A 24,580-nucleotide genomic window follows, 5' to 3' on the forward strand; every position below is an offset into this window, starting at 1 on the left:
CGACGCTGTCCAGTGATCGAGGGCGCCGTATTCCGTGCGAACACGCCCTCAGCGGCCGTGCCGGCCGGGCGTGCGTACCGTGGAGCCGACCCGACCTTGGCGTGTCGCCGCGTTGGCCCATGTCGTGTCCATGTCTCTACGCGTCCGTTCGTGTGTGTGTGTGTGTGTGTGTGTCTGTGTGTGCGAGCGGGTCCGCGGGGCGGAGAGAGAGAGAGAGAGTGAGCGGCGGCAGGCGGCCGGCCGGCCGGACGGAGCCGGGCGGCAGTCAGTCGCGCCGCCGCGCTGCCGCCGTTCGCAGCGCCCGCGCCGCGCAGCGCCGCGAGCCATCGCCATGCTGTTCGGCGAGCAAGACGTGCTTGTGTACCAGGAGGCGGTGCTGGCGCGGCGCGGCCACCGGCTCGGCTGCCGCGCCCACCCGCTCTCGTTCGTGCGCCCTTTCCCCGCGCACAGCGGCTACTACCTGCGCCTGCTGTACGGACGGACCCGCAGGTAACCGGCGGCCTTCCGCGGCACAGGATGCGGGCATCAGGGCGCTGGACTTCGGCGGGCCCGGGGGTCGGGCCTGTCTGCCGGGCCTGGGAACGCGGAGTCTGCGGTCACAGCGACTGCGCTGCAGACCCGGCGTTTGCGGCTCCGTGTCCCTGTCCATAGCCGTGCGTGGGCAGCGTAACTATCCTGCGGTTGGTCTGTCGTCATTTCACTCGGCTCCCTTCTCCCCCCCCCCCCCCTCCCTTCACCCCGGTCGTGTTCGGTATTGCGATTCCCAGGCGCGTGACCGCGCTAAACTGGCCGCCAGCCGGGCGGCCGGCCCGACGATAGCGGATGGCCGGCCGCTCAGATCGCTCGGGGCCGGCAGTCCGTGTCTAATGCGCTTCAGCGCCGGGGCGTGAGGACGATCAGCGGGGGCGTGCGCCCACCACGTCCGCCGGCGCGGCCCGGAGATGGGCACCGGGGGACGCAGCCGGGCGGGCCGCCGCCGCCGCGCCGACAAGCGACGCCCGGAGAGCTGCACGGCCGGCCCAGAGCGCGGCGGCGGACGGGGCTATCGCGGCGTCGCGTGATGGTCCCGTTTCAGCTGGGGTTCCGGGCTGGGAAGCCAGGCGTCTGGCGGGCCATCCACACTGTCGGTCCGCGTCGGATGATCTGGGGCGCTCTCTGGGGTGTGGTGGGTCTCGTAGTCAAGCGGAAGGCCCCCCCAGCGAAACAAAGATATCTCGCGGGCTACAGTAATGGATGCATCTAGTTTGGTCATTTGGCTGGAAAGAGATGATAGTGCCGACTGCCGGGATTGGCTTAATCGTAGTGAACGAGTTGGGCTCTCCGCATGTCCTAGTGCGGTGATTGGCTTCACCCATGCGAGTCAAGACCATGCCCTTTATCTCTGCCAAGAGCTGTCGTTCACGCTCGTGCGCTGAGTGCCTACAGTCCGTCATAGTTTGGAGCTGTTTGTCATAAACGCTCGTCCTCCGGGGACACAATTTAGTGATATTTTTTGAGCCGGCATTTTCCGATGTTTTGCAAGCAAACTTTTCATTCCGTTTACCCCGTGTTGCCAAACGAGTGGGTCGCTTGGACGGTTGCCTGCTTTTGATGCCTGACATTCTCCATAATATTTATATGCTGCCGTTTTCGTTGCCGTCGGCCGGAAGTTTCGAAACGAGCATTATCGTGCCGTGGGAAGAGCGTGCATGTTCCATATTAGCATAAATTTGTACGAAACCGAGGCCAGATAGAAGCGCAGCAGTTTTGACAAACAACGACAAACAACTTTTGATGCCTGACATTCTCCATAATATTTATATGCTGCCGTTTTCGTTGCCGTCGGCCGGAAGTTTCGAAACGAGCATTATCGTGCCGTGGGAAGAGCGTGCATGTTCCATATTAGCATAAATTTGTACGAAACCGAGGCCAGATAGAAGCGCAGCAGTTTTGACAAACAACGCCAAGCCACACACGGCGCCGCGGCGTGAGATCTCCGCCGCCGGAACAGATCGCGATAGTCTCGGTGAATTGCTACACACGTGCCCCGCTTGGTCAAGCAGAAAAAGAGAACGTAAACGTTAGTCGAGCGTTGTCTGAGGCGGCTGGACAGCCACATGGCGATGCATATCGGCGCGCGTCGCTCATGTCGTGTCGCGGTTGCAAAAGCCTTGCCTCGGCGCCGGGACGGTGCGCTCCTGCCGGCTCCGCGCCGGTGGAGCGGTGCGGGCGCGGCCGGCGGCTGCAGGGAGGCCCATGCGGGCGCGTGCCCGTGTTTGACGGCTGGCCCGTGTTTTGTTGGGCAACGGCGTGTCCGCTGGCTTGGGCAGATGTTGATGTCGCCGCGCGTCTGGATGTGTACTGTCAGAAGTCAACAGTAGGGGGTGTCAACAGATGTCAGGTGACGGACGTGTATATCGCGTCACGGGTTACTGCCATCTTGAGAAAACTTAACCCATTTTTGTTCCGTGCTGGGCTGGAACAAACACAGTGACATGTGGCGACACTCGACGACAGCTTCCCGTGAGCACGCTTTGTAAGCATCAGCCGAATCAGCAGACTGAAATAACTGACGGACGCTCGAGCGAACAAAACAGTTCCGTCGTTTTTACACGGGAGACGTCTGTTTCTAGCCGACCCCCGGCGAGAGGTCAGCCGCTTCGTCTCGGCGCCGTGATGAGCCGGCCAGCTCTGTTGGCTGTCGTTCATTCCATTCAGCCCTAATGCCTGTAATCGCGGCGGCGGCGGCTCCATTGTGTGTGTGCCGCCGTGAGACGGCGGGCCGGGTGCGAGCCGGGCGCGGGCGGCTGGCCGTGCCCGTCGCCCCAGATGCCCGGCCGCCGCCGCCGCCGCCGCCGCAGGCAGCGGGTACGGCCCCGCGGCACGGCCGGCGCCGGGACGGTCGGCGGTGACGCGTGCCGCTGGCGGGCTTCGCGGCCTGGTACGCGTGGACGGGCGAGTCGCCGGCGCTGCGCCGCGGCTTCCCGGAGCGGCGGGGTCCGTCCCGACCCGGCCGCTCTAGCGGCGCTGATGTCCGGGGCTCGGCCGTCAGCGCCGCGCCCTGCGAGGCCCGGCGATGTAGCCTGGCCGTCCGCCGCGGCCGGACGTCAGCCGCCGGGCCGGCCCCCGACTGCCACCGGAGCAGGCCGGACCGGGGAGGGCCGGGCGGCCCGGTGTGACGGCCGGGTCGCCGCCCCGCGCTCGTGCGCCGGCCGTTTTGCGCGCCGCGCGCGCCGCCGGATCGGTGTCGGTCGTCACGAGTCATGCGCGGCGACCGTGCGTGGCGCGCGCCGCGCCGGTTTCTCCTCGTGAACATTACCGATCGGGGGTGCTCGTTAGCAGGTGGCCGCCGGTGGTACCGGGCGCTCGGGGGGCGCGACGGGTCGGCACCACTTTCATCGGCGGGCGCGCCGCCGCTGGGCGCCGTGAGGCTGTCCGGGGCGGTACGGCATCGCGCGCACCCTGTTTCGGACGCCAGGCGCAGGGCGCAGATCCGAGTAACCGACATTGGAGTGCCGCGTGCGCGTGGCAGATGGAGATAGTTTGGGGTCGAGGCTCCAGCATTGTTCATCGGGCTTCGGCATGCCGGTGCGGAGCGTCCGGCGCTGCTTTGTCGCGGCGACGAAGCGGCATAAAAAAATGCACGCACGGCACTGCGGACTGCGCAGTGCAACCGGTTCCAGTTTTCCGAGAAGGCGACAAGATGTACGCTCTTCTCTAGACCGGAGTAGCGGTACGCGTCAGAAAGCGTCGGTCTTGTGCTGCCGTCTCGCGACCGTTGGACTGCGACGCTGATGGCTCGTGCGTCGGAGAAGGTCCTCAGCCCCGTCCGGGAGCACTTTACGTGCGGAATTCGCTCCGTTAAAGCACGCGGCTCTCGAGCACCGTTGGCCGTCTGACGACGCGACCAACTGGAAACTCTCAGCGTGGCGTCGGGCACACTCGACGCGGAGCTGGCGCCGGCCGGCCGAATCCATTAACATTTGTGGAATAATTATCGGGCGCCGGCGATCTCTCCCACTAATGACACGACCTGTCGGCGCCATGTGGCCCGGCCGGAGAAGGAGTTCTCGGCAGCGCTCGGCCGCCGTCGGCCCTCAGCGCGTCGGGCTGCTGACTTTGCCGGTGTCCGATCGGATCTGAACTCGGCTGAATACGTGATCAGTTCATCAGCCGGAGGCGGACGGGCTGTCAGCGGGGTGTCATTGTGGCGTGTTGTTCGCCGTGCTGTCGGTGGTGTTTTACTCGGTTGCTTCTTCCAGCGTGCTGTTTCGTCGTGTTTGGCGAGGCCCGTCGCCTGACCGACCGCTGTCCGTTCACAGCCCTGCACCGCTGCCAGCGATGACGATCGAGGAGTGCTCCAGCCCGCCGGCCGGCGGCGCCACGCGACGCAAGCCGGACGCGTGCGTCAAGCGGTCCCGCATCACCACCGGGTGAGTGCAGAGCCGATCTCGCAGTCAACGGACGGGGTCTCCCCACTGTCGCGCGGCCCGGCCGCCGCCGCACGCGCCGTCCGGGGCTCGCCGTCACCGGACGGAGTCTCCCCACTGTAGCACGGCCCGGTCGCCGCCGCACGCGCCGTGCCGGGATCGGCGGCCCCGCGTGTCCGCCACGGAGACAGGTGCTGGGCCTGGTGATGGTAGAGGCGCAATCGGCGGGTAGACCGTGGCTGGGAAAATGGGCGTGCTCGCCTTGGGAGGGGTCGGCGTCGTGGGTGTGTTTCTGAGATATGTAGACGCAAGGAATGTGCGCGCTCATGTTTCACAAACGTTTGCGTGCTTGGATGCCAAGGACTGGATAAATGGCGAGATGATTTTGCGCGGCGGTTGTCATAGCGACCGACTTTGCAGCGTCCTCGCCGCATTTTTTGTAGTTCGGACTGCCGCATTGTCATGGTAATGCGGCATTCATGCTTGGAAGAGCGGCCGAACTCTGCTGGCTCGATGGCGTCGGCGCGGAGCGCTGCCGTTTCCCGTGGTCCGTCTTCGTTAGCGGCTTGAGATCTGCGCCGCTGGGAGGTGGTCCCGGCGGTGTCCCACGCCCCGGAGCGCCGCTACACGTGAGAATCGACAGCTGGAAATGGGGACGATTGATGGTCACTGACAACGGATCCAGGTTAATTGTGGTCAACGCTCGTTCCTGATGCTGCGCCATCTGCATACCCGCATCTCGGCGAAACTGGAGCGCACCCGGAGCCAGTCGGGTGGCGTGTCTCGCCGCGGCTGCGGCCCGAGGTGCGGACGCCGCGGCCGGCTCCGCGAAACGGCGGCCGGCTGGGGGCGCGGGAGACGGCGCGGTGGCCGGCCGGCTGTGGCCCCGGCGGCGGAGGCGGACGGCGTCCGAGGTGTGGGAGTCGCCGTGCGTTGTTTGGCATTGTCCTACCGGGCAGCCCGGGAACAAGTGTTGACAGGAGAGAGAGATAGGTCCCGCCGTTCATTGGCGACGTCGCCAAGAGCTACGTGGACCCCCGGCGGAGACCAGAGCCTGGAGAGGGAGGGGGGGGGGGGGGGGGCAGGCAGGCGGGCTCAGGAAGCAGGCGTCTTCGGTCGGCGCGGCGTACTGTCGGCCCGCTCCCAACATCGGCGAGGCTCTGAAGGTCATCCTCATCGGTGTTCGTAATGACCTTAAATGGGCCTTAAACGTCAGCGCCCCTCACAATGAAAACATCACGGCGCTGAGCTGGTAAATGTGCTGTACGGCATAGTTACAAATCAGTGCATAACAGCGCAGCGAGAACAGCGTGCTTATCAACGTTTGCTCTGCGCGATCTTCACCGAGCCGTGTCCACCGTCACCGCAGACCGTGGCTTTATGCCGTGGTTTTTCTCTTCGTGTTACGATTATTGTCCGGCGGCATCCCTTTCCTCAGCTTTATACCTCTCATAGCTGGGGCCCATAGCGAGCGACACTAATGAAGTCGGCATTGAAACAGTGAAATCAGAAGTCGGTAGTATATATGACATGCGTATCGTGGGAGAGCTTTCCACCAGCAGTAAAAAGGAAACCGAGTGATTGCCACTACCCGCCGAAACTGATCTCTGGACTTCCTTACAACCCGTGACCGCACTGGCAAAGTGGCGCAGAAGAACTGGCCGCCCCGGAACAGGTCACGTTTATGGCTCTGCCCGGTCCCTGCGTCCAGCGAAAGCGGCCCCTTTTTACGGCCGATTCTGCTGCATCATTGTGCACCCGTGTATTTTCACGTGGCTGATGTCGGGCGGGTCGGCCGCGTGCGGATCTGCACCTGGAGGGGTGCGCTCCTGCAGAGGGCCTCGAGCACGTCGGTCGAGTTGCGGTGATGGCACTCCGACCGGGACGATGGGTACCGACGCCGGTGCCGATCGGACGAGGATGAGACGAAGAGGGGGCGTGGTGACGGTCCGCGCCGTGGTCGCGGGAACGGCGCCGGGGAACGCGTCCGCCGCCTCGCCGCGCCACGCTGGCAGCGCGGCACCGTGGCGGCAGGGCCGGAGACGGATCCGAGCTAGCCGCGTGAGACCAGGCGGCCGGCGTTGCGTCAGGGGCGAAAAGTGCCGAGGACCGCACCGTGACCCGGCCCCGCCCCGTGACCCAGCGAGCGGGGACCGGTCCCATGTGGGTCGGCGGTGACCGGCCGACGGCCGACGGCCGGCGGCCGGCGGCCGGCGGCCGGCGGTGTCGACAGCGGCCCGGCCACCGCCGGCCAGATGTCCGCCGCCAAGCGCGCCGCGGCTGTGAATGCGGTCGGGTTTCCGTAGAGGATTAGCGAAGAAGTGCGGTTGGTGTGAAATATGGAGGGTGGTCCTGTGGGAAATGGAGTAGGCACGCGAGGGGATTATAGCTGGTGCGAAATAAAGAAAGTGCTCCTAATAAGAGCTGGAATACTTAAAAGATAATAGATAACCATATGTGAGGTACAGGGGCCTTGGGAGGGATGTGGATGTTCGATTCTGAGAGAGGACGTGCTGCGAAAAAGCGTTGGGTCTAGCTTTTGCCGTGTGAATCCCACACTAGCCTGGCCCTCGCCAGCGTGGAAGGCTGCGGCGCCGGCGATCCCGATGATGGGGTGCGTGCGCTCGTTGTGTAAGAGATCCGACCATATCGCCACCAGCTGCAGGCGCTTGCTTCACCGAATCAAGTGTCGCGCTGATGGCGCGGCACGCCCGTCGAGCGCAACAGGTGCGGTTTGCCACGGACGGCGTTGCAGAAATCGGCCCGTCTCCGACGTTCCGGTCGAGGCCGCCGCTGCTGGCCGGCAGTCTCCGGCCGGGCGCGGCATCGCCGGTGGACGGTTCGGCCGGGCCTGCCCGCTCCGTCGTGTCGCCACCGCGACGCGTGCCGGCTCCGCTGACGGCGGCGTCCGTTCTCCAGGGCTGTCTGTGGCGCCGGCACGGCTGCGGCCGCCCCTGACCCGACCTGTGGCCGGCCGGGAGAGCCCGGTCGTCCCGCGGCTGCTAGCCTGGAACTGGCGGCGGCGATCGTCGCCGGTCCGAGGCGCCGTGCAGACCAATGACAGCCGGCCCGACCCGCGGGCACACGGCGCGACGGACTCGGGTAGAGGCTGGGACTGCTAGTCCGGCCGGGTGGGTGACTTCGCACCGCGTGCGCCGCTCACGCAGTGATGGCGGGCGGGCCGTGAGGCCGGGCCCGCCTCACGCAGTGATGGCAGGCGCCACGTGCGGGCCCGTTGACGCCGCCGGACGGCCCCGGCGAGCGCGGCGCACGGTCACCGTCCAGTGCTCGGGCGTGCTGGCTGCGCGTGTCGCCAGCTGAGGTGCCGGCAGCCTGATCCGTCGCAGTTGGTTCGGTCGGCGACCGGAGCGGACCGGACTGGCCGGCGTGTTCACGGCCGCTCACCGGGTCGGCCAGGCCGGGTGGCGGACAGGGCCACTCCCGGGCATGAAGCTCTCGGAGCGGAACCATACGGCCGGTCGCGTCACGCGACTGCCCCGACTTGCGGGCCGCAAACTGACGCCGCCGGACGCGGCTACGATCGCCGGGTGTCGGCAGGCGAGAGCTCAGGGGTGGTGGTCCCGCTGCTAACTCCATGGTGACCGGTCCGGCTGTGGCCGCCCGTCAGCCGTGGCTGCGTGCGTGCGCTCGTCGCGTGCGTGTGTGCGTGTGTATAGGGAGGTCGGCTCTGGCAGCTTTCGTGTGGCGTCTGCCCAACATCGGCCCACAATCTGGTCCCACTGGCTGTCCGTTGGTCGGTCAGCGATGTGCCTCTCTGTCGTCCAGCGTGTGACGTGACGCTGTACCACTCCGTGTCGCAGGTACGAGTTGAGCCAGGACCTGGCCGAGCGGCAGGTGGCCTGCCTGGAGCGGCGCTACGGCGGCCGATGCGCGCGCCGCGCCGCCACCACCATCCAGCGCGCCTACCGCCGGCACGCCCTCACCAAGACGTTCCGCGCCATCACCTCCACGGCGAAGACCGAGAAACGGCTGTCGCGCCGCTTCGAGCTGCCGGACGGCTGGCCGCCACCGCCGCCGCCTGCGCCCGAGCCGACGCCGGCGGCGGCGGCGCCGCTGCCGGCAGTGCGAGGCGGCGCCAGCCTCAACTGCAGCCTGGAGAACGAGTCGGACCTATCCGACCGCGAGTACCAGAGCTACGGCTACCTGAACGAGTCGACCTACATCGGCGAGTACCTGGCGCCGCGGGTAGACGCCCGCGACGCGTCCGCCAGCCCGCGACGCGCGGCCGCCTACCAGGTGAGATCGGAACGCGGCCGGACCTGTGAGGGGTCGGGATGGCAGGCGGGGCTGGCGGAGTCCGCGTCACCCCGGCTGGGTCCGATGGACCGGCTGTGTGGAGCTGCGATGAGCGCCTCGCTCGAGCTTGATGTTGCACGTAATGGCCTGGATGAACGCTGGGCGGCGAGCAATAACCGGAAGCGCTCGCCATTCAACGGGATTGGATGATGTTCCCCTCGCGCAATTATTTCCCAATGCGGAAACTGCGCTCGGGTGTGACGGTTTCGATCAGCTGCCTCGCAATCGGCCGGCACCTGTGACAAGTCAGCGGGCCGGAAAGATCGCGGCAGCAGCGTGAGCGGGGAGGAGGGGGAGGGGGAGGGGGAGCGGATTGGCGGGGGATCGCGGCCGCCGGGTGTCACCGGAACCTCGCGGCCGGCCTGCGATCGTGGGAGGTCGCCAGCGCGCGCCGCTCGGCGTCCGTTCCGCCGCTGTGCACGCCGCGCGCCGGCTCTGTTTGAGTTGCCGGCGCGTGTTTGAACAGCGGCCAGCGAGGCTGCGTGGGCCGGCGGCGCGGCGGCGGTGCGTGCCGAGCGTTTGCCGCTTGCTTAGTTATCGGCGCAGCGCGGTTCGAGCGCCCGACGCGTCCAGCTATCGCCAGCGGGGACCGGCGCCGCGTCGCGGCCACGTCCGAGCGACGAGAATACCACTGCGCCCGGCGAGAGCCGACTCAAGCGCGGGCTCCAGCTGCGTTTGCCCCGACGGCCAACCGTCTCGGCAGCGTTTGAATTTGAACTGTGCGTTCGGGTCCGGCTGCGGTCACGTGAGTCATCGGCGACATCCGACCCGCGCCGCGCCGCGCCAGCCCGGCCGGCCGTCAGTCAGTCAGTCAGTCGGGGCGTCGCACTGTGAAAGTGAACAACATGCCCTGTCGTGGTGAGAGCCGAGCGCGCGCACCCGGCAGCACGTCAGGCGGCCCGCCGAAAAGTCAATCATGGGAAACGTCGCCAGCGTAAGGCTATTGTTGCGCGAATGAATGACGTCATATCGGCGCGGGTGGCTGTAACCGTTTAGAAACGTCCCGGCGGACAATGGACTTGGAAACGACGCATAGAATTGGGGGAGAGGGGGCGCGGGCGCGCCGGCGCACCGGCGCAGCGGGCGGCGCGGTGTTGTTCCTCGTGAGCGCTCGTAATAACCGTGTAACTGCTGTGCGGCGCGCGCGTGACGGTCGCTTTAGCCTGCCGGGCGTCGGCGCGGCCGTGTCGTTAGCTGGACACGTGGGGGAGGAGGCGTGGCGATCTTGCTCGTGCTGTCTTGTTTTCAGCTGGATCCGTGGCGGGGCTGGTGCTCTGCCGTTTATGGTCGTGTTGTTGGCTGGACACGTGTCGGGGTGACGAATGGGATGTGGACGGGGTCTCGTGTGGCGAGCGGTGGCTCTCGCTCTCACAGTCATGTCGTTAGAGGGAGTGGCGTGCGTGTGAATGGGTGTGCGTGGTGACCGTGCGCCGCTGTCGATGTCGGCTCCGACACCTGCAGCTGACCGAGGTGACTACGCTCGGCGCTGGTCAGCTGAACGTGCGCGGCTCTCCGCAACCCGCCACTGACCTGAGCCCGCCCCGTTCCAGTCCCCCGACGCGTCGTCCGCGTCGCCGGCGGCCGGCGGCGGGCGGCGGGCGCGCGGCCCGCGCCCGCCACCGCCGCACCGCACCAGCTCGATGTCGTCGGTGCCGCGCCGTCTGGAGCCGGCGGCCGTAGCCAGCTCGGGCAGTGAGAGCAGCCTCGCCTCGGCCGGCCCCGTCAGCACCTCGTCGCCGGTGGTGCGCCGCCGCTCCCAGGTCAGTCCCACGCGCCCGCGCGGCCGTCAGCTCAGAGCCGCGTGCCAGCCATGGCGAGGCTGGTACGCCCGCAGCGTGCGCGCTCTCCTGTCGGCGCGGTCGTCTGCTGGCCCCTTCCTCAGTACTTGTACGGGGCGAGATGATCCGACCCGGCACCGTGGTCGCTCTCCTATCGGTGCGGTCCTCTGCTGGCCCGCCTCCTCGGCACCTGCACGGTGCCAGGTTACCCCACCCGGCACCGTGGCCGCTCTCAGGTCGGCGCGGTCCTCTGGCCTCCTCGGCACCTGCACAGTGCGAGGTTACCCCATCCGGCACCGTGGCCGCTCTCAGGTCGGTGCGGTCCTCTGGCCTCCTCGGTGCCTGGACGGTGCGAGGTTACCCCACCCGGCACCGTGGCCGCTCTCAGGTCGGCGCGGTCCTCTGGCCTCCTCGGTGCCTGGACGGTGCGAGGTTACCCCACCCGGCACCGTGGCCGCTCTCAGGTCGGCGCGGTCCTCTGGCCTCCTCGGCACCTGCACGGTGCGAGGTTACCCCACCCGGCACCGTGGCCGCTCTCAGGTCGGCGCTGCGGCAGACGGTCTGCTCCTCCGCGGCATCGAGGAAGGATAATGATCTTGTAACCCAGCGACCTTGAGTACGAGTCCCAGAGCGGGCACGTTCTTTGGCCGACTTGTTTGACTTGGCGCGCCGGCCCCGGCCCGGCCCCGGCCAGCCGACTTTCTGCGTGTCGCGTTTCCCGCCTCTCTGGGGTTTCGGGTCGTGTATCGGCAGACCAGCAGCTCCGCATGCTCAGAGCCTCGTTCCCAACAGCGGAAGCATCTGAAGGAAAGTTGGTTTTTATTGCTTGACACAAACAGGTGGCGTGGTCACGACCATCAGCGTCTCGATCTCGCGCCGACCGTAGCGGGCAAACCGTACCTCAGCCATTAATTAACAAGTCTCGAATCCGCATCCTCGTTGGCTATAGTGGTCCCGACGCGCCGTCGTGTGCCGACCTCAGGCAGACGCTAGCAGTGCTCCACCATGTCTTCGGTTCTCCGCCCCGAGTCTGGCTACGATCACCGCTGTAAATTAAGACAGGTTGTTTGCTTCAGCAGCGGAGTTTGCAGTAGATTAAGGTCGACGTTGTTGCGCAAACTAAATTAAGCATAGATGTTTGTCTCCCGAATTAGCATAATGCGGTGTAGCACCGCTGCGCCCCGGTCCAAAGTGATGATTCATACCGAACATTCATGTTTGCACGAATATTCTAGCTTGAGTCGAGCAAGCACGAATGGGTCTCGCTTGGGCTATCGGCGCGGAATCCCATTTCTATGAATATCTGAATCTGAAGCCGGCTGCGAGCGGAACTGATTTCGCCAGCTTCTGGCGCGGCCGGGTGCAGTTTGCCGACTAACGGCCGGCGCACCGCGAACGACGCTTTTTATCGTCTCCGCTGAAGCTGGCCGCCGCCTTTACGAGAGCCGATGGGGCGGCGCCGCGGGGCCGGCAGATTGGAGTGGAGGTGCCGGCGTCGGCCTTGGTCGGGCGGCTGAGTCACGGCTGGGAGACCGGCGACGGCGCCGACGGAAGGCGACGGCCCCAGGCGATCCGGTCGGCGGCCCGTGTGTCACGTCGGATGGGGCAGACTTCCGAAATCTCGACGGGAGAACACGTTCTGTCCAGACTGCTGGCGATGAGGTTTAATCTGGCGGGCCCCCTGTGGAAGCAGAATATCAAGGCGCTGCCAGCGTATATTTGCACAGCTGATGCGCCTTGATGCACGAAGCAGTCGGCGGGAAATCCTGCTGGAGAGATTGAGTCACTGGATTTTTGAGCGACGTGTTATCCAGCCGTGTCGCGAACCGTCACCAGGTCACGTGAGAGACCACCCGGTGCGGTTGGCCATGCGCTCCCTGCGCCCCTCAGCGCGCCAGAGTAGGCGTTGACCTCCGTACCGCCGGGCGCGCCACCGCCGCAGCCCAGCTCCGGCTCCACGCGCCGCGGGGACGGCGGTGAGCGCTGCCGGCGGCCGCCTGTGGTCGGCGCCCGGTCCGGCCTGCTGCGGCCGGTGTCCGTGGCGTGCCGGGGCGGCACTCGGCGGCGCGGCGGCACGGCAGGCCGTCAAGGTCGGCCCGACGGCCGCTGCGTGCGGCGCCGCAGCCTAACGGCGCGGACAGCGCGGCGTGGCCACCGCCAGCCAGGCGCCGTGACGCGGCTCGCGAACGCGCCGGCCATGTCAGTGACTGACGCGTGGCGGCCGCCGGTCGCGTCCAGCGTCGAGCCGAGGCCTGGTGGTCGTGTCTGAACGCGACCGGCCGCGTGGTCCGCATCGCCCGGACCGGCCGCCCCGGCGCCTGTCTTGGCGGCCTCCGTCCGTGCCCCTGACGCTGCGGGAGAGGCCGCGGTAGGCAGGCGGCATCACCGAGCGGGAGCCGTCGCGGTTAGCCTCCGACCTGCCGTGAGGCGGCCGTCGCGTGCTTGAGCCAGCGCCTCGTTGTGATCGGTGCCGGGCGGGCTCGGTCGCCGGGCGCGGCTGGGCCTCCCCGGCGCGTGCGTGCCGGCGGAGCGTGGTGACCCGGGGCGGCCGGGAGCCGCGGCTGCACGGCCAAAGGTCCCGATCTTGGCCCAGTCATGACTGCGCAACGACCTGGCGAAAACACCACCCTCGGCCCCGCCGCTGCCAGAAGCCGCCGCCCGTTTGCTATTTATGAACGTTAAATCTTCTGCGCCGCCGAGTTTCCTCACTTGGCTATGCGTCTGCGCTCGGGGCCGCAACAACAAGGGGCGGGACCATGGACTCGTTGCGTATGCAGCCTGGCTTGCACTGCCGGCTGGGATGTGGCGAGGGGTTTTGCCGTACCGTGCATTTTGCTGACTCGACAAAACGTGACAGGGTGCGGGCGCATGTCCAAACGGCGTTTGTTGTAGTTATACCCATCGCACGCGCTTTCTCTACCGTAAAGTATGGCCAAACCATATGCATGTGTGTATGTGGTATTAAAGTCTTACATGACATTGCTGCTGCGCATACGCGCGTTATGAACAAGACACAATCAAGTTGAAATAGCTAGTTACGCCAATAAGAATAGGTGTATGGTGAGATGTCAATTAAAGAGCCCACAAATACTCAGTTGTAAATACTACAGGACACAAATCGCAAAGCCTTCTTTACAATTTGATGCGGCTAAGACAGCTTATTGCATGGCATTGTATGCTGCTTCGAAGCTGCATGTGTTTCATTCGTAAAAAGCCGGGACGTTAGGTGGGTGCAATGCATCTTTTCTTTTGCACGCACGTCCGTGTGCCGGTTGACGCCGATCTCTTCGGAGTCCGTCGGCCTGTCGGCAGCGCGCGCGCGTGTCTGGCCCGCCTCTCGGCCCGTTTCCGGCCCGAGCAGCTCGCTCCGCCTGCGCCGCGTCGCCGGCAGCGGCTGCTCTCGTTAGCGGCGTCCGGCCCGCTGGAGGCGCCGCGCCGGAACTCTCGTCAGCGGCGTCCGGCGCGGCCCGACGGCGGCCGGCGGCCGGCACGGTGCCGTCCGCGGCGCTGGGGGTGCCGTCACGGGACACATTCGCCGCGCCAGGGTGGGACTTCAGGTTCGTCCTGGCCAAAAATGGCCCACATGCGTCTAAGCGTCGCGCTGCGTAATGCGTCGAACGAGGCGGCGCGCGCGTGCGTCGGACGGTCCTGAAAAGACCGGTGTGGGTGAATTCGGAAGTTTGCTCACGCCACTCAGGCCCGTGTTTAATGTTATTAGTTATCACTTTTGAACTGTCCAGGATGTTCATCTGGTTACCAGGCAAAGTTTCGCTGGTGAAAGCGCGGGTCTGAAAAGTTTTGCGGAGCACGTTTGTCCTGGAAAAGCTTGAAAGCTAGATTTTCATGGTGAGGCTGTGTTGAAAACTTGGTCATAACGCCTGACTACCCCGATTCACTGCAGCCTTGACTGGGATAGGATCTCCGGTCACGACATTGTAAATCAAACTTTCTTTCTAATCGTGTTGTTGAAGGGCAGGTCTATTCGTGCTCTGTCATGCGCTCGTGTATTGGAAGACTTCCTTTATTGGCTTGATGGAAGCGTGGGGTTAATCAAAGGATGGAAACACAGAGTCATGCCGACCTCTCCCAAGCGTTTCCCCCGAAACCCCGCGTTGCGGTTTTCTTGACGTCGGTTGGTCGAGCGTGGCACGTTTCCTTTCACGATGGCCTGGTGACCGCGTCGCCGGTCAGACGCAGCTGGTCCGGCCGATCCGCGATTAGTGAAGCATCTGGACGACGGAGAGAGAGGGAGAGTCGTCCCACAAACAGAGTCATCTCACGTGCCTGGTCATAGTTCACCCGACAGTGTGTGTGGAACTGTGGGTGGGGGCGGATCTAGCGGTGCCTCGGAGAAGAGTGTCTGAAGTAGCCGCATGTATCTCACAGCGTTTGCTAGCTGCGCTGCGGTGGTTACGTCGATGTCTCCCCGCACGACCACCATCCGCGCCTTTGCCGTTCCGGTGTCATAGCGCGCTGCGGCCGGGGATTAAGCGCACTCGCCTGCGGGTCACATCTACGCGTGCCCGGAGCCTTCAGCCCTCCGTGACCCGCCGCCCTCCGACCGCGCCGCGGCGGTAGCGCGTGGCGCAACCGCCGTCGGGCCGGCCGGCGGCCCGCCGTATGAATGGCCTCTAATAAGCGGCGGCCGCGGCCGGCCCGCGACGAGCCGGCCGTGTCCGAGGCGGGCAGGGCGGCCGCCGATCAGTCAGCGCCGCCGCGACGGCACGGGCGTCGGCCGCTCCGCCGGAGAAAGGCCCCCGATGGCAGGCACCGCGTGGGGTCGGGCCGTGGCGACACGGCCGGGGCGGGCCGGTCGCCCCCGCGCGCCGGCCGGCCCGGACCGGCACGGTGCGTGCCGGCGACGCTGCTGACAGGCGGGGTGGTCGGTGTCTTCGAGACGCCGTCTGTCCGGCTGACCTAATTGGACGGCGGCGTGCGGTCAGCCGCGGACCACACACGGCTCCCGGCCGCCTCGGCCCGTGTGAGAAAACACGAGCACAATCAACAACCTGTCAGAGGCTTGCTCTGCCGGTCAGCCTGCCCGAAGCTGTCGGAGCCGCTCGAAGGCTTGCTCAGCCTGTCAACCTGTCCGAACCTGTCGGGGCCGCTCGAAGGTGCCCAAAACACTGTTGCTTCAATCGCCAATCATGTGCATTCGTAACAGATGTAACGGATAGCTGGCCAGACCTCGGAATAATGTCACACCGGCACTGAACGTGACCACATCGTGCCGCACCGCGGCGGCTCGCGGCAGCAGCCGTGGGCGCGTGCGTGACCGTGTCGTGCCCTGTTGCAGCGTTCGTCGAGCGGCCGGCGGCCGGCGGCGCGGCCCGCCTGCGAGGTGGACGGCAGGGAGCCGGCGGAGAGGGCCGGCCGCGCCACTCAGACCACCTCCTGCAAGGTAAACACGGCCGCCGCCGGCTCCATACCACCGGCTGTGTAAGGCGCGCGCCGCTGAGGTGCCCGGCTTGGGACTTGGCCGCGAATGAGGGTGTCGTGGTCATTTTGTGCCTTTGGAGATGCGCTTCAAATGGTTATCGGGGTACGCAAATGGGCACGTTAGCGATAAATGGCACTGCTTTGTGAGACCAAATTTGGGAGCTTTGGATTGTTTTAAAGGCAGTTTTCTCGAACAAATTTTACCGGCTTAGTGTCTTGTTACCATCGGGTGGTGGTTTGTTGGAGAACTATAGAAGCGTTAAATCATGTTAATGTGGTCTCGTGATGATGGTCGTAGAAGCTTGAAGTGAAGTAAGATTATGCTTAATTTGAATTAATTTATGCAATGTCGAAGACATTCTGCAACAGCTTAATCCAAGTCTAAAAAAACGGAATAATTCGTAACCCTCGCAGACTGGAAATCATTAGTCGCGTCGAAGCTGTCGCTCCAAAATCATTTCCCGTCATTACTAGGCGCTGAGATCAGCTCACCCGGCGTCACCGCGCAGGCGCCTCGCTCTTCCAGGCGTGCCTGACGCGCGTCGTCTGGCCCGGGGACGGGAGCCGCCGGCGGGTCGGGGGCGAGCGCCACCGGGCGGGCGTGGCCACTCTGTTTGTATCGTGTCTCGGGCCGGGCCGGCGGCGGGCCGCCCATCACCATTAGTGGACACGCGCGCGGCCGTGCCGTGCAGGGGTCGTGCGCGGCAGCCGGACGGTCAAGGTCGGGGCCGGCGCACGCGGCACGGCCGGCGCCGCGGCCGCCGCGGAGGCCAGCCCGCTATTTCCACAGTGCAGGCTGTGCTGCTCGCGCGCGCGCTCTTTCTCTCTCCCCGTCTGTCTCCGCAGCCAGGCCGCCCCTGGGGGACATGTGCCGGCACCTGACCTGGCTGCAAAGCTTGTAGCCCTCTCGGAGACCGCCGAACAGCTGCGGCCGCCGCCGCCCCAGGCATCGGCGGCGGCAAGAGTCGTCCGTGAAAGCGGCGAGCCCTCGTATTGTTTACTGTGGGACGCGCGCTCGGCCGAGGGCGGACGGACGCGTTGTGAGGGGAGACGTCACGCTGCACAGGAGGCGAAGGCCAGGATGCGAAGCGAGCTGTCACGCGTGCGCCGCGCCTCCCGCGAGGAGGCAAAGGGCGGCCTCTTGGTGACATTCGAAGCTTGTGGAGGCTTTGTCCTCGTATGTATAAAGCTGGGGCTATGTTTAAGCGCCAGTGATGACAGGCACCAAACCAGAACACGGGACATTAAAAAAATATCACGTCGGGTTCAGCGGGACACGACGTGTTATTCCACTTGGCGAAAAAATGTATTGTCCCTCCACCTACAGCCCGGCAGTGTTCTGTCCTGGCGCTTGTCGCCGTGTGCGTGCCGGCGTTGCTGACCACGGCCCCGCTCCAGCGTCTCCGTCCGCCGCCGCAGGTGCCGGAGATCGTGCGGAAACGCCAGTACCGGGTCGGCCTGAACCTCTTCAACACGAAGCCGGAGCGCGGCATCGACTACCTGATCGGGCGCGGCTTCCTGGACGAGTCGCCGCACAGCGTGGCCCGGTTCCTCATCACCCGCAAGGGCCTGAGCAAGCAGATGATCGGCGAATACCTGGGCGACCTGCAGTCACCGTTCAACGCCGCCGTCCTAGAGTGAGTACCGATGATAATGATGAGAGCGCTGTTTCCCTCACGCTGCTCACAGTTGGTGACACATGGGCATTAAGGCGTCCGCGGGCTGCTATGGTCAGCTCTTCCCAATCGTAGCCTTAAACTTGCATGGACACTGCATGATTGAAGGCTCGATTTGTAACAGACCCTGCGATGTAAAATTAAAATGATTGACAACTTACGTCTTCATGAGTGTGCAAAGCGGTACTTCAGCGCCTTTAAGAGCCACTTTGGAGCTCCAACCGACTACGGGCGACAAAAGTCGACCTTGGTCTGAATTGATGTGTCGCGGTCGTAGCGCTGAATGCGTCAAGAGCCGTCGAGCGCCACTTGGCCTTCTGTGCCCCGTGTCGTGTTTCGGCTGCGCCGGTGGCAGGAGTGGTGCTTGGCCACCCACCGCCTCCGGTTTCTTCTCTGGCTGCGCGGTGCTCGGTATTTTTAATGACGCCGGCGGCCGGCGAGCGCGAGCGGCGGCGCGGTGGTCCGTCCGTCGGCGGCGGCGATCGGTCAGCGCTGGCGCCGGACACGCGCCGCGCCGCGCCGCGCGGGCCCCCGCCGGCCCCGCGGGCGCGCTCCCACGCCGCCCGGTCGGTTGCCGGGCGGCGGGGGCCACGATTGTGGTCGGGCGCGCGCTCTGACGGGGTGTCGAGCCGCGCGACCACGCCCGGCGCGACGCTGGCGGCCGGCGCCGGCGGCCGGCGCCGGCGCTGGCCGCTTTGTCCGGCGCCCCGTGATCGGTGACGGTATCGCGTCATCTATAATGGAGCTGCGCGATCGCGGGCCGCCGATGCAGCGGCGCCGGGCGGGTTCGATTTTCCCGAGTTTCTCCGGCGGCAGCGGTGTGTGGCCGCCACCCTGGAGCGCTGCCAGCTTAACCGAGTGCGCCGAGGGAAACTGGAGAGCCGACGACAAAAGGTCCTTCGCGAGGGCGAGACACAGCCGAAGTTGTCTAAGAGCGCGCGCCGGCGCTCGAAACGATTGTCGTCGCGCTTCGGCAGCGGATGGGTTTTGCTGCCTGTTTTGCCCGGCTTCTTCGTCGAATCGGTGGGCGTCGCCGGCAGGGGCTCGCCTATCCTGGTGCCGTCTTGCGGCCGCTCTGACGGCTGTCGTGCGGAGTGAGATGCGGCGCCGCGGGACGACGCCTGCTCGTATCTGGTTACGAGGCGGTGGCCATGGTCGGTGCCTCGCTCCGGCACGGCAGCTGTATTCCCTGTCTCTGCGGTGGCGGCGGCGATTGAAAGCGTAACGTGGTGCTGTGCCGTGGTTGACGGCCGTCGGCACCAAACGTACACCGCTCCGTCGCGTGTGGTAGGCAGTTTCTCTCGCGGTGCATGTCACAGGATAGGTCGCTGCCGGATTTGGCGATGCTCTGATCGCGCCCCGAGCAGGCTGGGACTGGGCTGCGATGGTACTGGTCCACATCGGACTGGAATCCGTTACCATCGTAACCGTCGCAGCGCTTCAATGCGTATTATCCCCCCGTGTTGCAATATTCATTGACCCGGTGGGTCCGTGCCACCCGGTAATATCGTTTTAGCCGACGTTTAGCCAGCTTGCGTGCCGGCGGAGAGGCTCCCCACGTGGGCCCGGTCGGTGCGTTCCGTGACCGCAGCCATTTGACCTCACACCGGACTCTTGACCCCGCCGTCTCAGTGGCCGCGCGGGTCAGCCCGGCCGCTGCGGCGGCGGCAGTGTCAGAGGGAAATGGAGCCGTTCCGCGCTCGGACCACCGACCGGCCGGTGTCGTAACGCGGACCGACCTCGTTAGCCGGGCGCCGCGGCCGGCCGGGTCGCGGCGGCTGGCCCCGGGTCGGCCGGGTCAGCGGGCGCGTGCGGCCAATTGTGCCCGAACCGGCCGCGGTGCGCCATCCGCTGACGGCCCGCCCGGCGCGGCGGCTGAGGCCGGGCACTCGGCGCTCGCATACGCGGCGAGCTAGACCCACTTTGGAACATGCAGACGAGCAAATTGTACCATACTAGTTATCGCGGCGGGGATTGTGATTCAGATGTAACATATGGCATAAAGCGGTAATCAAATCGCATTTAAAACCGTTTTTCCCTGATCGTCTATCAAGGTATTTTCCAAACAAAACACTACCAAAATCGCGTTTGATGTGTATTGGTTGTTGGCAATGCTTGCCTAAAAGCAGGGGTGATGGCCCATTACTGGGTGCTCTGCAATTTTCGCCCAAAAGGGGTGATAATCACACAGTTTTGCGCGTTCCTAGTGGGAAGGGGGGCAGATCAGCATGGTTTTCGGTAGCATGTACATATGCACGTGTATGCGGTGCTGACGCCGCTCGTGTTTCTCTCTGCAGGGCATTCGTGCAGGAGCTGGACTTTTACAACATGCAGCTGGATACGGCGCTGCGGAAGTTCCAGACCTACTTCCGCCTGCCGGGCGAGGCGCAGAAGATCGAGCGGCTCATGGAGGTGAGAGTCGTCCCGCTGTGGCCCTTCACCGATCTGCCAGCAGGGTCGCCGTCCGTCCCCTAGGCTGTCCCGGTCGCCGTCCGTCTCCTCAGCTGTCCCAGTCGCCGTCCGTCTCCTCAGCTGTCCCAGTCGCCGTCCGTCCCCTTCGCCGTCCGTCCCCTCAGCTGTCCCAGTCGCCGTCCGTCTCCTCAGCTGTCCCAGTCGCCGTCCGTTCCCTCGGCTGTCCCGGTCGCCGTCCGTCTCCTCAGCTGTCCCAGTCGCCATCCGTACCCTTCGCCGTCCGTCCCCCCGGCTATCCCGGTCGCTTTCCATCGTCTCAGCTGTCCCGGTCGCTGTCCGTCCCCCCTCAGCTGTTCTGGTCGCCATCCGTCCCTTTTGCCGTCCTTGTCACAGGCCCCCGTCCTGACCCGGAGACGAGGGGTGGTGCGCTTGACTACGGCCTGTATATCGCGCCGCTGCTGGGCGACTGTGGCCACCCGCCGTTCGTTCTAACCGGGGGGGGGGGGGGGGGGGGGGGTCTGCCTGCGACGTTTGGGACCCGGCTCCAGCCGGGCAACAGTTCTCGAGCTGCTGAGACGCCGGACGCGCGCTGCGAAGCGGCTGAAAGCGTTGCACCGCCGCCGCCGCTGCCGCCGCCCCCGCCGCCGACCGAGGAGATCACTGCGGGGTCATGCCAGACGGGGCGGCGTTTTTGACAGACAGCTGAACAGGCTGACGGCGGCAGCTGGGGAGGGGGAGGGGGTCCTGGACCAGCTCAGGCTAATCGATCCAGTCCTGCCGACGGACCGGCGGCGGGGTCATGACCGGCAGAGGGGGAGGAGGGGAGGCTGGCACGTGGCCAGCCGGCGGCCGGCGGCCGACCGACGGTCTCCGCCTCCGACGCCGCCCTCTGAACAAAACCAGTTCGGGCGCGCTGCGACCGCTGGCGCTGGGCCCAACCGGCGACTGGTTTCTCTCTCTTTTTTCACGACCTGGCTGTGCGGCCCGCTGTAGCGGTAGCCCTGAGAACAGGTTTCGGAGAGAAACGTCAAAGTAAAAGCGCACCGGGCTGTATACGTTTGTGTCTGCGATTCGTCGGCGCCGGCCGTGTATAGACCCGGACAGCCACAAACGTCAGGTGGCGGCAGCGTATTGTCATATCTCACCGCCGCGGCGACCGGCCGCCTTGTCGCCTGTTCGCGCCTCAGCCGAGCCCGGCAGTCGGACCGGTCTCAGCGGCTGGTGTTCGTGGGGTTCAGCAGCGGGTATCATGAAAGTCTGCTACAGCCGCCGACCAGTCGGCGAGTGGCCTTTGATTGGTCTGAAAGGCTGTACGCGTCCAGGCACCATCACCAATGCTCGCGCCCGAGCCACGTTTCACGGAGGTTGCGTGACCCGAGTGGCCGTGCGTGCCGTTTAGTCGAGCGGGACCTGAGCCCGTTGTATTTAAAGCCGCGTCAGGAGTTATGAAACGTCAGAGATAGCCCGCTGTAGGCATTCATTCCACCGTCCTGTTGTTACGAAATGAGGGTTTGAATAGGCGCTCGGTCGGCGATGTGACTGAAAAATTTTGATTTGCTGAGCGCGTTGTCCGGCGCTGCTGCAGGTGTTCGGCCAGCGTTACTGTCAGTGCAACCACGAGTTCGTGGCCAGCCTGAAGACGCCGGACACCGTGTTCGTGCTGGCGTTCGCCATCATCATGCTCAACACGGACCTCTTCACGCCCAGCATCAAGGCCGAGCGCAAGATGAAGATGGATGACTTCATCAAAAACCTGCGCGGTGAGCTCGGCGGGATGTGGGAGCTGGTGGCTTGGCTGGCGGCAGTGGAGTGCCGTGGCTCGATGCCAGTGGATTTGGGTGGTGGAGTCGAGAAGTCGTGAGCCTGGTATTTATGTCTGTTTATTAATTATTTCTTTCTATTTTATGATCCGGTTTGCTGCACTGGCATGGTCGTGGAAATTCCCACGCTTATAACCATTTAGTCGTAGAAACAACATTCGGGACAAGGAAAGTACGGGCTGGTGGGGAGGGCGCATCAGGGTGTCCGTTCCGACGGTGGCTCCCTCCTTTGACTCCCGCTGATGTCCCGACAGGCATCGACGACGGCGCCGACGTGGACCCGCAGCTGCTGGCCGGCGTGTACGAGCGGGTGCGTGCGCACGAGTTCCGTGCCGGCGCCGACCACGTGACGCCCGTGCTCAAGGTCCAGCAGACCATCATCGGCAAGAAGCCGGTGAGTGCCGCCGGCGCCGACGGCGCGTGGCCGCCGGCGGGACGCGTACCGCCGGCCGGCCGGACGCTATCGACCGGGTGACTCATCGGCGCGCGGCCAGAGCCGGCTCTTGCGCGGAGAGCCGGCCCGGCCGCCACGGAAAGGCCGTTCGGCCGTGCGCTCGGACTTAACGGCGGTAACGACGGGTGGGACGGTGCGTGCGGGGTCCTGACGCCATCTGTGGGACGGTTTCAGCCGCTGGCGCTGCCGCACCGCCGTCTGGTGTGCTACTGTCGCCTGTACGAGGTGCCCGACGCGTCCAAGAAGGAGCGGCCCGGCGTGCACCAGCGTGAGGTGTTCCTCTTCAACGACCTGATGCTCGTCACCAAGATATTCAGCAAGAAGAAGAACGCCATGACGTACACGTGCCGGCAGAGCCTGCCGCTGGCCGGGCTCAGTGTGTCCGCCTTCGATCTCTCGTGTAAGTCGAGCTCTGGATAGTCAGTCGCCACTGTCGGTGGCTTGTTGATGCGAGCGGCTTACTGTGTTACACTTGGCGGCTGGCTGATAAGGTAAGTGGCTGGTTGGTACGGTGCAGGGTACCGGACGCTGCTTCATTCAGCGGGGAAACCAATTTTTGTGATGAAGTGTTTTTCCCTCGATTATGCTCCTGGGGCTAACACTATAGCATAGGATAATAAAATAGCTTTCCATCAATTATGAGTTCCTCTCTGGGATGAAGGTCACAGTATAACACAATGATATCAGACGGGTGGTCACTTGCCGCTTCGGCTCCTGACCACAGCCGCGCAATGCCGATCGTAACGCGACTGCGTCATCGCAGCTGCACCGCTAACTCCCGCCCTCTCCGTTACAGACTACCCGTTCGGCATCCGCCTGTCGCAGCGCGTCGACGGCAAGGTGCTGCTCACCTTCAACGCGCGCAACGAGCACGACCGCACCAAGTTCTGCGAGGACCTGCGGGAAAGCATCCTCGAGATGGACGAGATGGAGGCGCTGCGCATCGACGCCGAGCTCGAGCGCCAGAAGGCCAGCAGCGCTCGTGGCAGGTCAGTGGCCGGGCGGGGCACGATCGGACGGGCGTGTGGCGGCGGTTAGCGGACCTGGAGTCGGTGGCGACGGTGTGCGCGGGATGTGTCGCACTTGTGTCGAGATGACGTGCCCGGTCGCGCTCGGGCTTGCAGCTCAACGTTTGTAGTTAGCCGGGCCGGGACGGCGCTCGGCGTCCTTGACCTGCGTGGACCGGGCGTCCTGTGGCGTGTCGCACCCCCGCGAGTGCGCCGCGTCAGCCGTCCGCTCCCGTGCGCCGCGCACGCCGCCGCGCAGCTCACCGCACGCTCGCGTCTGTTGCAGCCGGAGCTCGGAGAACCGCGACTCGGGCGTGGCCGACGTGGAGGAGGTGTCGGACGGCTCGGCCAAGTCGGCGTCGGGCCTGAAGCGGGCGGCGCTCTCCAACTCGCTGCTGGACATGACGGAGGCCGGCGGCCGGCCGCAGCGGCGCGGCAGCGTCGGCTCGCTCGACTCGGGCATGTCGGTCAGCTTCCAGTCCAACAGCACGGCGTCGGTGCAGGCCGGCAGTCCGCCGCGGCCGCCGGGCGCTCTCCGCCTCCCCTGAGGCGTGCTGGGCGCGGCCGGCGCCGGCGGCTGCCGCTGACTGCTGCTGTCGACGGCCGCTGCTGACGGCGTGGGCAGCTGATGCTGGCCATCCGCTGGTCTGCATCGCGGTCAGCAGCTGGTGCTGGTCCGGCCGCTGCGTCGGCCTGCTGCAGTGGGGTCCGCACAGCGCAGCGAGCGCCTCTGCCCAGCAGGTCCGGACGGGCTGGGCGGAGGGCCTAGCCAGGGGTTCACGCTCGTTGAGGCGACACTGCCTTTGTAGGGGACGATTTATCATTTCATATTGAGTCAACTAACCACATTCTAGTCTATATGCGTGGTCGGTCGAGCGTGAGTCTTTCGAGGGGGACGAATAACTGTGTACATACGACCAACCGCCGAGAGATCCGTATCACGTAGGAGTAGGTGGCTAGTGGCCAAATATGATCATTATTTTGATATCTATTCCAGACTTATTTGTTACATTGTGGCCATGTGATGGTGTTGCCCGCCTTATTTTACAAATAAATGATGTTTAAATGCTGCGTTTTTCTCGGCGCCCGCGGACGTGCTGTGGCGCGACATGGCGTTTGGTGAGCTCTGCAGTCTGCCGACCTTGATGTACCAGGCTGTTGAGGGTGCACACGCCGGGGGGTGGGGCAGCAGAATCTTGATATCGAGTCTCTGTCTCTAATGTCATGTACGGTGCGAGTTGCGATGTTTCCTGCGGGCTGCAGGGGCA

General features: G+C 65.1%; 1 protein-coding gene across 1 annotated transcript; it reads left to right on the top strand.

Moving 5' to 3' along the window:
* Nucleotides 1-301: 301 nt before the first annotated feature.
* LOC119111686 (IQ motif and SEC7 domain-containing protein 2) lies at nt 302-24,379 on the top strand. The gene is made up of 11 exons (XM_037235492.1): nt 302-489; nt 4,302-4,412; nt 8,231-8,867; nt 15,801-15,905; nt 17,363-17,580; nt 19,917-20,031; nt 21,617-21,791; nt 22,106-22,245; nt 22,480-22,705; nt 23,102-23,294; nt 23,599-24,379. The coding sequence occupies exons 1-11, from the start codon at nt 332-334 to the stop codon at nt 23,858-23,860; spliced, it is 2,340 nt and encodes a 779-aa protein (XP_037091387.1). The 5' UTR covers nt 302-331; the 3' UTR covers nt 23,861-24,379.
* Nucleotides 24,380-24,580: the final 201 nt, after the last annotated feature.

The sequence above is a fragment of the Pollicipes pollicipes genome, unplaced genomic scaffold, assembly GCF_011947565.3.
Source record: "Pollicipes pollicipes isolate AB1234 unplaced genomic scaffold, Ppol_2.1 Scaffold_7261;HRSCAF=8764_pilon_pilon_pilon, whole genome shotgun sequence".
Taxonomy (NCBI): domain Eukaryota; kingdom Metazoa; phylum Arthropoda; class Thecostraca; order Pollicipedomorpha; family Pollicipedidae; genus Pollicipes; species Pollicipes pollicipes.